Source organism: Peromyscus eremicus, chromosome 8b (assembly GCF_949786415.1).
Source record: "Peromyscus eremicus chromosome 8b, PerEre_H2_v1, whole genome shotgun sequence".
Classification (NCBI taxonomy): domain Eukaryota; kingdom Metazoa; phylum Chordata; class Mammalia; order Rodentia; family Cricetidae; genus Peromyscus; species Peromyscus eremicus.
In genome coordinates this window covers 33,947,393-33,961,718 of record NC_081424.1, presented here as the reverse complement: position 1 = coordinate 33,961,718, position 14,326 = coordinate 33,947,393, and the positions used below count along the sequence as shown (strand labels likewise).

The window sequence follows — 14,326 nt, the reverse complement described above, 5'->3', positions numbered from 1 at the left end:
CTTGGCTGAAAGAAGAAGAAACCTAAAGAGTGTAGCCCTCTAGTGAATTATACTTCATGGAAGGCATTTACAATTACTTTAACTATAACAAAAATGAATATATTTCAATAGATAGAGGGATTGGTAGGTAGACAGGTCAGTGGGCAAACAGTAAAACCCTGTTATAGAACGTAGGATTTCCTGTGTGAGTCAAAATTTTCATAATCAGACATTGGAAAATATCTTTTGATCTTGAGCATGTTTGATGCTGTTTTGAGTTCTATTTCTGCATAATGAAGGCAATAATATTTCACAAAGTCAAGCATCTGCCGTGCCACATTGTCATTTTGTAAGCCACAGTGTCTGAAGATGTGGCAGTACTGCCTACGAACGATGATCTGAAGTGGAATGTGGCAAAATGATTGGTGATCTGAGCAATGGGGTGCCTGTCTTCTGGCGGCTGGTTATATACCTGCTGAATGGAGGAAGAACTTTTAATGCTGGCATGAATGGTTCAGAGTCCGTTGGGGGCATCCTACAGTGGTGTTTTCCCCAAAGAGAAAGGTGAGAGCAGGAACAAAGTGTCATAAGCAATCGTGATATGGGTTTCAATGTTTCAAAAGCTTAGTCATTTGGCCCCCAACAGTTCGAATAGAGATCACTCATTTATGTGACAGATATTTGTTGAGCATGTACAGCATGGCAGGTTTCCTCCCAAAAGCTAGAAATATGGAGATAGAGGAATGTACAGCTTCCTGCCCTCTTGAAGTTCACATTCTAGTAATGATAAGTTTATTGGATTCAGAGGGATCAGTCTGGTAGCTGCAGGGGCAGAAGTATGGGGTAGCTTTTATCAGCACCCATCATGATATGACAGTCACGGCCAGCACAACCATAACAAAAGACTGACTAATCCAAGTAACCATGGCGCATTCATCTAGCTAAACTTGTATGTGATGTAGGGACCTCCAGCAATGAAGCTCTCAAGACCCATGGAAAACTGTTCTCATTCTTGGGTTCAATGAAGAATGGACAGGAGAGCCATGTTGAAATGTGAATGGACCATAGGGTGTAGTCTAATGGTGACAGCTAAAATGGAAACTCAGCAAGACCTGTGTGTTCACATTCTTGGCCTTTCTGCATAGCATTCCTTCTGAGAATGGAGTGAGACCTCGCTTCAAGGGAGAATGGAAAAGGTTCTATTGCCTGCTTTGAAGAAGGCCTCTAGCGTCTATGACTAACCAGAAGCTTGGGTAACCAGAATCCTGATCTCTATCAATTGCTTTGGGGGAAATGGAGAAGTGCAAAGGCAGAAGGGCGGAGCAAGGTCAAAGAAACTGCTTCTGAGGGTTGAAAATACACAGCACACCCTGGCGCCGCACTTCGGAGGCAACTTTGATGTAAGAGAACAAAGTGAGCACAGGCCAGAGCTTGAGACAGCCAGTGGCCTTTGTCAGGCCAACAGCAGCGAGACAAGAAACAGAGTCAGATGCCAGGAGGCGATGTGGTCAGTCACGTTTCCTTATTCTTCTTGGCTTCTGGTTTATGCCTATGGAGTCTCTGAATAGTACAGTTACAAAAAGCAGGGCAAGGATTATTGAGCCACTCACAATCATAATAAGGCATCCCAGAACTGGGTTTGTCTTGTGCCTACTCAACTGTCACAGAAAACAACACAAGACTTCCTGCTAACATAGGTCCAGTGGTGATGGTGGTGATGGTGGGTGGTTATGCCATAAAACAAAGCATTTCTACAAGTCATCCAAGGCAAGGATATTTGTCCCATCCCACGCTAATTAAGTTCATAATAGCTTCTAGGCAAGAGAATATGATGAAATGATAAATATGTGTGCCTCACAGATAAATCCCACCACCCCGTAACATACCTGGGAACAAATAAAAGTGGTTTCTTCAGCCGTTTTGTATTCTAAATTCTTTGGTGTTGCCACATTAACCGGGGTGGGCTTTGAGCTTTGCTCTCTTAGCGAGGCGTGAGCTGTGTATTCAGGGCTTGGCTTGCTCTTCCCGGCACGACCAGCATGTATACAGCAGGCGTATAATCAACACTCGTTGAATTGTTACAGATCTGTTTCCACTTGCTCCTGTCTTTCCTAAGGAATAATACAGAAATGACTCGTGATGGGGGGCGACGAGAACATATGATGCTAAGGAAAAACTTGGTTGTGACCCAGAGTATGGGAAATAAGCAAAACCAGGTCACTGCCTAGACAAGTACAGACCTGCTTCCCTTGCGGAGGAACAGCGAAGAGGAAAAAAATCTGTGTGTCACGGCATCTGTTAAGGTCAAGAAGACATACGAGGCTGGGATGCAGGAGAATTACAGTGTGAGGCTTCCTAAGGCCAGCTCCACTCCTGATAGCCTTGAAAGAGGAGAGAACACTGGGTATGTTGTTGGTTGCTGTTCTGAGGCTCCGAATCCAGGACCTTGTGTGTGTAGCCGAATGCTCTACTACTGAGCCACAACCCTGCTCTGAAGAGTTTAGGCAAGTTACTTGCCTCCATTTTCTCTAACAAGCTTTATTTGGGAAAAGAACCACTCGGCTTCATGCATGTAGCGTAATGTCTGTCTTACAAGCACTTCATACAGTTTGGTTTTCACTCCAGATGATTTCTAAGACGAGGCCGCGGGTTTTCGATGGCTATGATTTGCTACTACAGAGCCGAAGGTAAAAATATCCTGTCTGTTTGACTGTTTATGTAAGTACAGATTCACAAACCAGGAAAACACCCCTCCCACTGGTGCCCTGATTTGTTTCATGTTACAACAGCTCAAGCTGTCTCTGAATACCGAGAAAGCGAGTATCCTCCTGCTAGCCAAGCCAACGAGCAACCTGACAGAGAAGCCACTGTTTGCTCCGCTCTTCAGGTCAATTGTGCATGTTTTAAATGGACGGCTTTGCTATAAACTCGGGCTAGAAAGTGTCTAAAGAACTGATGCGTTTGGAGTTGGGAGCAGGCCTTCATTCGCCCCACAGGCCTAGAGCGAAAACTATGCAAGGCATTTACCTAGATCCAAATCCCGTTGAAACAAACACGTTTTATGTTTTGTTTAAACTGGTGAGTATTGTGGCTTTTAGGGTAGTAGTCTTGCTTAAAAAGAAAAAAGAAAAATGCATACACTTTTCCTTCTGGTATGTCTTTACATAAAGTCTTCCTCTGCGAGGTTAACCGATCCCATCTGTGGGTATGTGTTCCCCACTCTCGGCTTGCAGACTTGCATTTAAATCTTCACGCTTCTGTTTCCAAGCCGCTTTTCACATTGCGGGGGGGAGGACACAAGAGCTAGCCCCTAGCCGGTGGCCAAACGCTGCCTCCGAGAGAGTCCCAAGTCTTAACCTCTTGCTTCCAACTCTCATCTAAAGGCAAAACAATCCTGGAGACACGGCCCTCCCCCTGCTCGTGATAGGCTGCTGGGAATAGCAACAGCCTCTGTCACCGAAAAGGGCAAAGCCTTCGGAAATAGAAACAAAGTTGGTTACAAATCACACAGGCTTTGCCCCGAAGGTCCCCCCCCCACCTCCAACCCCCCGCCCCCCGGCCCCGAACCCCTCCCACTCTGCTTTAGCATGCCGCCCATGGGGACCGTGACCACTGCTGTCAGAGCGGTGGGTCGGGGTGGTCCGGTGGCCAGGGGGAAGCTCTAACTTCTGCGGTGACCATGGTACCTGTTGAAAACACAGAGGGCCCCAGTCTGCTGAACCAGAAGGGGAGAGAGGCGGAGACCGATGGCAGCTGTGGAACCGGCGGCGGCCGGCATCCTGCCTGCGCGGGAGGTAAAGTGAGACCGTGGGGCCGGCTCGGGTGACCGCCAGCGGGGCGAGCCCGTCCCCCACGGGAGCCCCTCGGGACTGTGCGTGTGTGTGGGAGGGCGGGTGCGCGCGCGGGACGCGGGAGCGCGCTGGGTGCGTGGAGAAAGGAACCCAGGGTCCGGTGCGACGTGGAAGTGACCCAGAGCTGTACATGTGAGGACTGGAAGTCTCCCTGGGACCCTAATGTGTTAAGAACCTGAGTTCCATTCCCGCTCCTGGCTGCGGTGGGCTCCACCAGTTTGCTTTACATAATGCAGTGGCAGACATACGTTCTTCTTGGAAAAGGCGGACCAGAGCCTCATTTGGGAGCACACACTTTTTCATTTATTGTCGCAAATGGACGGTGTGGAGCAAGTGGACGTTGTGAGCATCGCTTTTAAAAAAAATCAGCCGTTTAAGTAGACCACACCATTATTGGTTATGTGAACAACCCAACTTTCTTTTTAACTTGTGTTATTCTTTGCCCCAGATGCCGCCTTTTCTTGTCCCTGCTTTCCTGGAGACTTGCCTTGCAAAATGAGATTCATTGAATACTTTTTCCTCCCCGAAGAGAACGTCAGTAGTCTTCATTGCATTATCTGTGCTAGCCTAGATGTTTATCTTTGCTCCCACATTTACAATGGTCAAACACATATCCCAGCTTTTTTATTTCTTGGTGCCTCTTTTTATTCATCTACTTGTGTTATAAGATACCAAATACAAAGGACCCTCTCCTTCCTACGATTAATACCTTCATTGGCTCCACATGCTTCAACCATACATTCCATTCCCATGCTGCCTAGTAGAATGTCACAAACAGTCACCAATGCTCAGTGACACACAAGTCACTCAATGCCTTTCATCTGGGAATGGGTCTACCCAAGGATGTTGAAGCTGTGGGTGTGCCTGATTTGGGCACGGAATCCACAAAGCCTCCTGTGGAAGTGAAGTGGTCCCACCTCAGGAACAGAGACCTGTCTTCTTTCCTGCCTTGCTCAGGGGCTTAGCCTGCTTTTTTTTTTTTTTTTTTTTTTTTGCCCCGTGTCTAGTCAAGAATAGATCTCTGGGGCCATCTTTGAATGTAGCCTTTCTCTTTCCCCAAGGCCTTGTCCGCTGACTGGAAATTCTGTTAAGAGCAGGCAAGGGGAATCAGGGGGTGGTTAGAGAGGTCTTATCTCCAAATTCCTGAGAGATGAGAGCTTCAAGAGACAGCAGAGCTCTGAGGTGGTGCTGACGAGGGAAGGGTCAATTAAATGGAGTCCTTGTGTCTCAGTGTCACAAAGAAGAGGAAATGTAACTGCCCAGCCTGGCTTCTGCAACAACCCTTAGAAATGGACTAATTTTTATCACCCACCTGTAATGTCAGTAGGAGACAGGAGGATTTAAGTCAACCTGGATGACATAGTGAGCCCCTGTGTTCCAACACAACACACACACACACACACACACACACACACACACACACACAACTTTAAGGTGGCTTTCACAGAAGGTACACATTCACAATTATCTCCCTGGGAGGTGGTGTATAGATACATATCTTGAACATATATGCAGAATTTAATGTAAAGTGCCACTGCTTATAACATTGTAAAGAAATAATGAATACCTCAAATAATCTATCAAATTTAATTCCAAATGAATATTCATATGTAGAAGAAAAAACCCTTAAGTTTTCCCTAGCATCTCAGATGGATACAGCTTCGGGTTTTGTTAGATGTAGTTTACATTTAGATGAATACAAATCTTTTAGATTTCCCTAAATTGTCATAAGTATCTCTTGACACCTCAGAGCAATCTTACACATATATGTATAAATGTATTATAGAGCCATGATATATGGTATTAAAAAATCATCTAATGTTTCCTTCTCTAATATTAGGATTATATTTTAGGTCATTTTAATCAAGAGGTTGATGTTTATTGAAACATTTGTCAAGCACTCTTTTTGGCATCTTTATATTTCAAACTCATAATAATTTCTTTTATCCAGGAAATTCAGAATATTTCAAATATGCTTGGCGGCTATAAGCATATTTCTGTATTTAAAGTTTTTCTATATTCCTGGGTGGAAAAAAAAAGCAAGAGAAAAGGAGACTGGGTTATATAATCCAAGTTAAGGTGCTTAAACCATGTGAGATACTGAAAAAGCAAATAACAAACACAAAAAGACAGACCACAAACTCTCAGCTCCCCGACCTGTACACCAATGCTCCTGCACACATGGAAAGCATTTTGGCAGGTCAACTCTTTAATTAAAAAGGGTGCTTTGGGGGCTGGAGAGATGGCTCAGAGGTTAAGAGCACAGGCTGCTCTTCCTAGAGGTCCTGAGTTCAATTCCCAGCAACCACATGGTGGCTCACAACCATCTGTAATGAGATCTGGCTCCCTCTTCTGTCATGCAGGCAGAACACTGCATGCGTAATAAATTAAAAGGGTGCCTTGTCTTGATGAATGGAAGTTAATGAACTTCATTGTTTTTTTCCAAGAAGCTATGACTCAAAGTGAATACATTGTCAGTAAAATTTACAGCGTTCATGGACACATTCTAATTGACCTTCTGAAGGAGGGTCAAGTTCAATTTCAAATCTGGATGCCTACACCTGATGACAGATATAGGTGAAGGGAAACTCTGCAGCCAGGGCATCTTCACAGGGTGGAAGGGGGAAGTTTCCAGAGGCTGGTATGGAACTAACTTCAGAGATTTCCTGGCTAGGAGCTATGATGTCTGCTCCTTCAACCTCAACTCCCATGCTTTCCTTATTTTGACATCCAAATTCCTGGCCAGAGAGAGTTCTCGAAGTCTCCTTTGCCTCATCATCACTGGTTTTCATCTCTCTTCTGCCTAAAATGGTCAGAAATCAAGAGCAGTATTTGTCGTATGAGTTCAGGTTCTTAGCACTGAAGTAAATACTCCGGAACTGACAAACTCAGGACCGGACTCACCGACCCTCTGGAGGGTCTGCTGTTCATCCCTCTGAAGATATCAAAGCCTGAGACTTCAAACACTTCCACCCTGAGGAGCTGTTTTTAAAGATTTTAAAGCTGTGAGTGCTGAGGTAATGTGTGCAGGTAAATAAGACTCTCCCGAGTGTCCCCTCAGGCTTAGCCTCATCTGGAACATCTGAATGCAGCTGGTCTGGCTTTCTTGGGCTGCCCACCTGGGAGTCTTCATGGAAGAAACTTGTGGGGAACCAACTCATTTTCAGGGAGTAGAAAGTCAGGCCAACCAGCTGGGCTTGATGGTAGAGATCTGATTGTGAGAAGGTGGATTGGAACAATAGGTCTGTTATCTTGTGAAAATATAATGAGTGCCCATGGGTATGTGCACACACACACACACACACACACACACACACACACACACAACATAAATAAATGTAATAATTTTTAAAAAAATGACAAAATTACTGAACCTTCAAACCAGGTATTTAGCAAATGGATGACTAAAGCAAATTATGGGCATACATAAGGAAATGACAGGATTTGGGGACATTGATTTGTAAAGAACTAGAGACCTTTAGTATGAGGATCAGACCAGTTTGAAAGGTAAACACCTCCCTTTGGGTCCAGCCAGCGCCTGTTTGACACTGGACATTTTTAACCTCACTTGGAAATCAAGCCAGAATTCTAACTTGGGACTTCAGTTAGATGTCAGGCTTGAGAAAATGGTTCCTGGGGGGCTTCCTAGGAAGGGGATGTTGGGATTTGGTCTACCACAAAGGCACACGTAGAAAGTGGAGTGCTCTTGTCCCTTTCTAAGAACAAGCTGTCACCCAGGGAGAATGCAGAGACGTTGTCCCTTTGCCACAGATCCTGGGCCAAGTACAGCCACAGGAGCAGCCACAGAGGCAGCAAAGGCTCAGGCTGTGGCAAGGAGTTGGCAGACATGGCCAGAGCTAGGGCGAGAACTACCAGCCAAGCCACCTGCGCAGGCCGAGACTTTGCCGACATCCACCTGCGTGCTGGAACTGGTTTTGATAACCAGGGTCCCCTCTGATAGGCCAGTAACCCGTCCCAGGTGTTAAATATTTCCAACGTTGCCCTGCCCTTTGCCAGATTTGCCACAGTAGCCGAAGCAGCAGATTCCAGGGACGTGCTTGGTGGTAACGGACAGGACTCTCAGGTGAGCTTGGGAGAACATTCCTTATGAATGTTCCAGAGGACACTTTCTCAGTGTTCGCGCCCTTTCCCTAGCTGATGGACGTAGCTCTCAAAATATCATGGAGTAGCCTGAGCCAATACTGTGATGTACATAATTGCAAACAAACCCACTGATCTTGAAATGCAGCTTTAGATTTGTGAGATTTTTAGTTTTCTTTCAAAAGTAGCCTGGGAAAGATGGCCCATAGGGAGCATTGGCTCAGTAAGAGGAACCCAAGCACTACTTAGCCTCCTCGTTAAAACTTCTGAGAGCCCCACACAGCCCTCCATCTGTGAGCAATGAGCTTCCACAGCCGAGCTGAAGCGGCTATTTACCCAGAGTGTATGAGCAAGAACTGGTTTTATAAGATTCTGATGGTGAGCAGTCAGAGCCCACTGTCCATTTTTCCTTGTGAACAGCCTTTGCCAGGGGAGTGCATTACCAAATACTTAAAAAGCACCAAGGTTTTTGTTTTTTTTGGAGGGGGGCGGCGAGAAAGGGGAGAGCTGCATAGCTTCTTCAGTCTTCCCCAAGGACTCTGCAAAATACCAAATGAGGACAATTTCTCATCTTGTAGTCCCTCAAAAAAATATCCAATTTCAGTTCCAGTCACAGACCCCGAATGCTCTCAAAATACTTCTCAGCTGCAATGGAATCAGACGACCAGCCTCGTAAATCATAAACTTCTGTGAGCTCGTTCTCTGTCCTCCTGGTTTGGTTTTGTTCACTGGCGTCATTGTCCTGTCTACATTTTAGCACGTTCGTATGTACGTGTGCTAAATGGCTATGTCTCAATGACATACTAATTACTTATGTACTTTGTACAAAAGCATTAAGACTTAAATAGAGCCGGGCGGTGGTGGCGCACGCCTTTAATCCCGGCACTCGGGAGGCAGAGGCAGGCGGATCTCTGTGAGTTTGAGGCCAGCCTGGTCTACAGAGTGAGTTCCAGGAAAGGCGCAAAGCTACACAGAGAACCGTGTCTCGGAAAAAAAAAAAAAAAAAAAAAAAAAAAAAAAAAAAAAAAAAAAAAGACTTAAATAGCTTATGATGTAATTCTAATGCCAGCAGGTTCCATTATATTTGAACAGTGACTCATTTTATAGAATTCTTTCAAAGTGTCAGGGAGAAAAGTGCAGTTCTTTTATTGAACTTATAGGAATTTCTTTCCCTTGATAAACAAATGCAATTTCACTTCACACTCCACTGTGGAAGATGTTTTCTCTTGAGAAGTGTGTGAGTCAGCTCTTGACACTGCCCCAGGCCATAGGCCATGTCCACATAACTTCATACACAATGTTTCCGCACTTTTGTGGTCCTTGGAGTTGGGAGCTGCGAGGCGAGCTGATTTGGAAGCGTGTTTGAAATAGCATCTTAAGCTTCAGATGTGTAAGATTTTTTAAGAATAGAGGGGGAAAACGTTGTAATTAGGATCAATTTGCACAGCAAGAGAGCATTCCCACGCTAATAAAATATTTCATTTCCAATGGGAACTACACTGAAGAAACCCACAAGACAAAAATCATAGAAAAAAATGGTTTTTTGTGATGCAACTCCATTATCCAGGCATGTGGGTTTTAAAAACAAGGGAATTCACAAATTTATGAAAAGGCATGGTTATTATACTGGACATAAGTCATCATTTTATTTCCTGTGATATCATGTAAGAAACTGTTTCAAGTTTTACTTTTTTTTTTTTGATATTTTAGTAAGTATGCTTTATTTGAATGAGACCCATGTGATGTCCATACTTTGTGATTGGTGCCAACTTTCTCTTGTGTGGTTGTCTGTCCCTCAGTCTCTCACTGTCTTGCGCCTCGATCTCTTTTGCTCTTGTGAGTTGTTGAATACATCAAATGGTTTACTCCGGGAGTTTTCTATAGTGTAATTTTGGCTGTCTGCAGGTTGGTGAGTGAGTGCAGCATGTTCATGTCCTTCCTGTGTTTACTACTCATTACTGGCCGAATCTCCAGGCTCCAGCAGGTGTAGGCTCCTTACCGTAGCACAGAGCACATCACAAGAGCTGATTTGGTTGGTAGGCATGGTTGCTGTTACCAGGCTCAGAGGTCCAAAAATCCACTCTCTGTTTCCCATCTGAGGCCTGAAAGAGTTCTTTGTCCTTTGATAGGTGTAGAGTAGGTTTTGATAGGTGTGGAGTAGCCTTTGTAGGTTTTTTTTTTTTTTTTTTTTGAGCAGCTCCTGTCAAATACCACATGATTCCATTTTACATCAATTCAGATTAAAAAGACTTCTGTGAAATGAGTATCATGGGCCAAGTACTTCAATGACAATGTCTCTTCTAACTCGATTTTTAATTTTTTTTATTTTTATTTTATTGGTGTCTTGCCTGTATGTATGTCTGTGTGAGGGTGTTAGATACTGGAGTTAGACAGTTGTGAGCTGCTATGTGGATGTGGGGAATTGAACCTAGGTCCTCTGGAAGAGCAGTCGGTGCTCTTAATCGCTGAGCCATCTCTCCAACCCCCACAAGATCCCTTCTAATCTCATAATGACCAGTGGAGTGAGATGAACCCCATTTCACATACCGAAACTGGGCAAAGAACAGCTGACGCTCCCCACATACGGCCATCCAACAGCCACTCTCCCAGCATGACCAACTGAGTCATAGGATTTCACCCTGTGACCGAGGTCACGGAGGAAGAGAGAGTCTTGCTGATCATGTCAACGTCTAGCCACTAACTAATAGGGCTCGCTGATTCCAGCCTGTCCCTCCACTTCTGAGCCCCAGGGACCTGGGAGGGAGAGGCAAAGTGCCCTGCTACCCACGTCACAGGGAGAGCAGGGGGCAGCACAGAGACTTCAACCACAAAATCCCCAATCTTGATCAGTCAATCATACAACCAGCACTCTATCAGCTTCCTGACCTGCTCAATCCGGAACTGGGGGTTAAGCTCATCCAAGACTTGACAGCATTCTATTTTGGAGAATTCCCTTAGTTTCATGTTCATTTTTTTTTTTCTTTATGAAATTTTAAGTTCTTGGGCTGGGGAAAATGAGGACCTGGGCTAAATTCCCAGCATTCATGTAAAAATGCCAGGTACTGTAGCATGTACTTATAATCCCAGCCCTGAGGAGGTGGAGGGTCTCTGAGGTTTGCTAGCCTGCCAGTCTAGTCTAAATGTGAGGTCCAGGCTAAGGAGACCTGATCACGAAGGGCATTCCTGAGGATGACAGCTGGGCTTGTCTTCTGGCCTCTACATGCACCCCCTGGGACACTCCCCCCTTCACAAGCCTGCACACACGCAGAGGCATAAAAGCTATCATAAACTCATAAATAACACATGCTGTTTTACCCATTAGAGCTCTGAGCCAACTGACAGTGCTTGCAGAGTTCTGTATAATTCGTAACAGGTAGGAATTATGCCTCTCTATATTATAGCATGACTATCAGAGATGCTGTATATATAGCACAAGGATCGTCACCAGTGGTATCCTGGGAAACTCGGTGCTCACTGGAGTCACCAAGGCTGGTGGTACTGACCATCAAGATGAGCTTTGTCTACCCTCTGTGCACAAGTCAGGGCTACACATGGTCTACGTGTGATTGGTCAATGCACAGGATAAATAAAGAAGGGCTTGTTAGAGTCAACAAAAGAGGATTTGCATTCAGAAATGTACTGAGCGTGTACTGTGTGAGACACGCTCTATGATGCCTCAAGGTATGAAAGGATCTAGCACAGTACCCCTGCCGATAGCTTTTTACCAACTCATCTGAAAGATAAAAATCTAAGTGACTAAAGACAGGTACTACCTAACATCATGCTGATCAACTAGGGACTGTATGACAGTGGACCTGGAAGGTTATAGCATACCTTCCAGGATGTCCTTTGATGTTAGATATACAAATGTTCTTGTGATATATTTGTCTACAGTACTTGGTTCTGTGATGTGACGTGTGTGTGTGTGTGTGTGTGTGTGTGTGTGTGTGTGTATATACACTTTTTTCTACTTTTTTTTTCAAAAAAATTTTTTTAAGGAGGGGGGACTATGTATTTCTTTTTTTTGTTGGATGCTGTATAGTTGTCATATGGATCAAAAAGTTACTCTATTAATTATTTAAAAACTGCCCAGGTCCAAGGCCCTGGTCTAGAGCTCCAAATCAGAAGCAATAAAGAATGGGGGTCATGTCCCCCAAACAAGTAGAGAACAATAACAGAGACTCTTGATGTCAAGACACACACGCGCACACACGTATACATTTTTAAAAAGTGTAACTGCAAACTGAGGCCAATAGTTTGTAGAGCCTTCTAACTGGAAAGAATAGGTTAGCTAGAAAACTGGATCATAGAAGATGGCACACTCAGGGAGTGGCAAGGATTTCCGTTGGATGGGAGCAGCAGGTCTGGAGCAGGGAAAGAAGACGGCAGAGAAATCTGGAGCTGCAGGCAGGGACTGCAGGGGAACTTGGTGTATAGCAAGAAAGGCGCAACTCCTGAGAGAGACAGCCTACATCAGTTTAGAAAAGCCCACCGGAGTGACTTCAAATTCTCCAGCTCTCCCAGGTCATCGTGCTTTCAATAGGAAAGCCAAGCTAGGCTCAACCCCCGCCCCCCCCCACCCCCCTTACCCACCCCTCCCCCACCCCCCCCCACCCCCCGTGGTTACCTCCTCCAGCCTCCAGCGCTCAGGCACACAGTCTCTGCGGGACTTGTGACTTTTCTGACCCCTCCTGCCCCAACTTTCTGTTTTCCCTGGATTGGCGCCCTTCCCTTACAGCTGCAGAACTTTGGTCTGATCCCCGCTATAGCTTATAAGAACACTGTAGCCTTTCCCTTCCCGGTTCTCAAATCCCAGCCACATAGGCTCTTCAGAAATTGACTGATGAGCTCAGCAGACTATTATGTAGGCACATTCTTAAAACTCTCTTGCCACAGCCACCACAGGGAATTTATTGCAAACTTGGTTTTTTAAAATCTTCAGGTCCCTCACCAAATTGTACCCTTGGCTTCTCTTCCCATAAGTCCCTGCGACCTGACAACCTGTTCTAGCCTTTTCTACCACTGCTCCTATGTCTTGCACTTTTAGCCCTTCTTTATTGATGCCTCCCTGTTTCTCTCTCCAGATTTTCCCTTCTCATATGAAGTATCTGGGTCCTTTCTCTCTTTGTCTCCCTGGCCCATCTGTCCGTTGGCAGAATTCCCCATGAGCAGCTAGCTCTCTCGAGGCCTATGTGACCACCCAGGCCTAAATTTTAAAAAAGATCTCCCTCTCTCTAAAATTACTCCCATTATAGGATTTACAATATCATTTATGTTCTTCCCATGTTTAAGGATTTACAAAGCACAAAAGGAGCCAGGTGTGGTGCACTTTCATGGTCCCAGCAACACATGGGAGGTAAAGGCAGGAATATCAGGAATTTAATATCAGGTTATCCTTGTGGGCTACCTGAGACCCCAACCTCTCAAAAAACAAAAAACGAATAAGACAACAAAGCCCACAAGAGGGCGATTTTTCAACCATTTTTAAATAGAAAAACAACTTCAAATTCTCATATGATTTCTTTGTGGTTTTATATTTATTAATTGGAAAACGCAGTGACAGAAGGTCACTCCTATGTATGTGAGTCAAACAAATTCCACCCTATGTCCACACATTTGAAATTTTGTAAAACAAAAGGTACGTTACTATTTAAAAAAAAACAAAAAACAAAACTGTTAACTAGTCCCTCATGGGAATTCTTTGTAAGACAGTATGGACTTTCAAATGTCCACATCTTACCACAGTTCCCACATGCTGAGAAGTTTCATCTAGAAACATCAGGGGTGGCTAGGCAGGACGGCTGTGGGGATGTTTCTATTCCTCTTAACCATCTATTGAAAATCCGTGTAGACACGGAAACACAGGCAAAGTGGCTGGAGCATTGGAAACCAGACCTAGCTGTCAGTGAGTAAGGTGCCATACTGAGTAACATGAAGATGTGACACTGTCTGAGACCAGGCGTGACACTAATGTGAGACCAGGGAGTGACATGTTAGAGTCCTCGAGGTCCCACTGCATGTCTCCATGGTCCACAGGAACTGACTTCTCCAAGCTTCTGCTCCACAGCCCAGCTCTTCTTCCCATGGCCCAGCTCTTCTGCCTACACTGCTCTCTTGTCATTAATTCTCTCTGCACTTTTCCATCGCTGTGATTTTCAGAACTTCCTCAAGTTTGGCTGGGGCTGGAGAGAACATCTGTGCTTTAAGATAGGCAGGGAGGGGGAAGCAGGGGGAGGCAGGGGAGGCAGAGGAAGGCAGAAGGAAGGCAAAGGAAGGGAGGGAGAGGCAGGGGGAGGGAGTCAGGGGAGGCAGGGGGAAGCAGGGAGAGAGTCAGGGGAGGCGGGGGCGGCAGGGGAGGCAGGGGGAGACAGGGGAAGCAGGGAGAGAGAGTCAGG

The 14,326-nt window shown here is 45.3% G+C and overlaps 1 protein-coding gene across 1 annotated transcript in view; it reads left to right on the top strand.

Annotated features, from left to right (window-relative positions):
• Positions 1-3,563: 3,563 nt before the first annotated feature.
• Positions 3,564-14,326, top strand: part of Slc2a12 (solute carrier family 2 member 12) — a 57,737-nt gene continuing 46,974 nt past the window's right edge. The window contains exon 1 of the mRNA XM_059272654.1: positions 3,564-3,773. Within this exon, the coding sequence (XP_059128637.1) occupies positions 3,659-3,773 (115 nt within the window). The 5' untranslated portion in view covers positions 3,564-3,658. The remainder of the gene's footprint in view (positions 3,774-14,326) is intronic.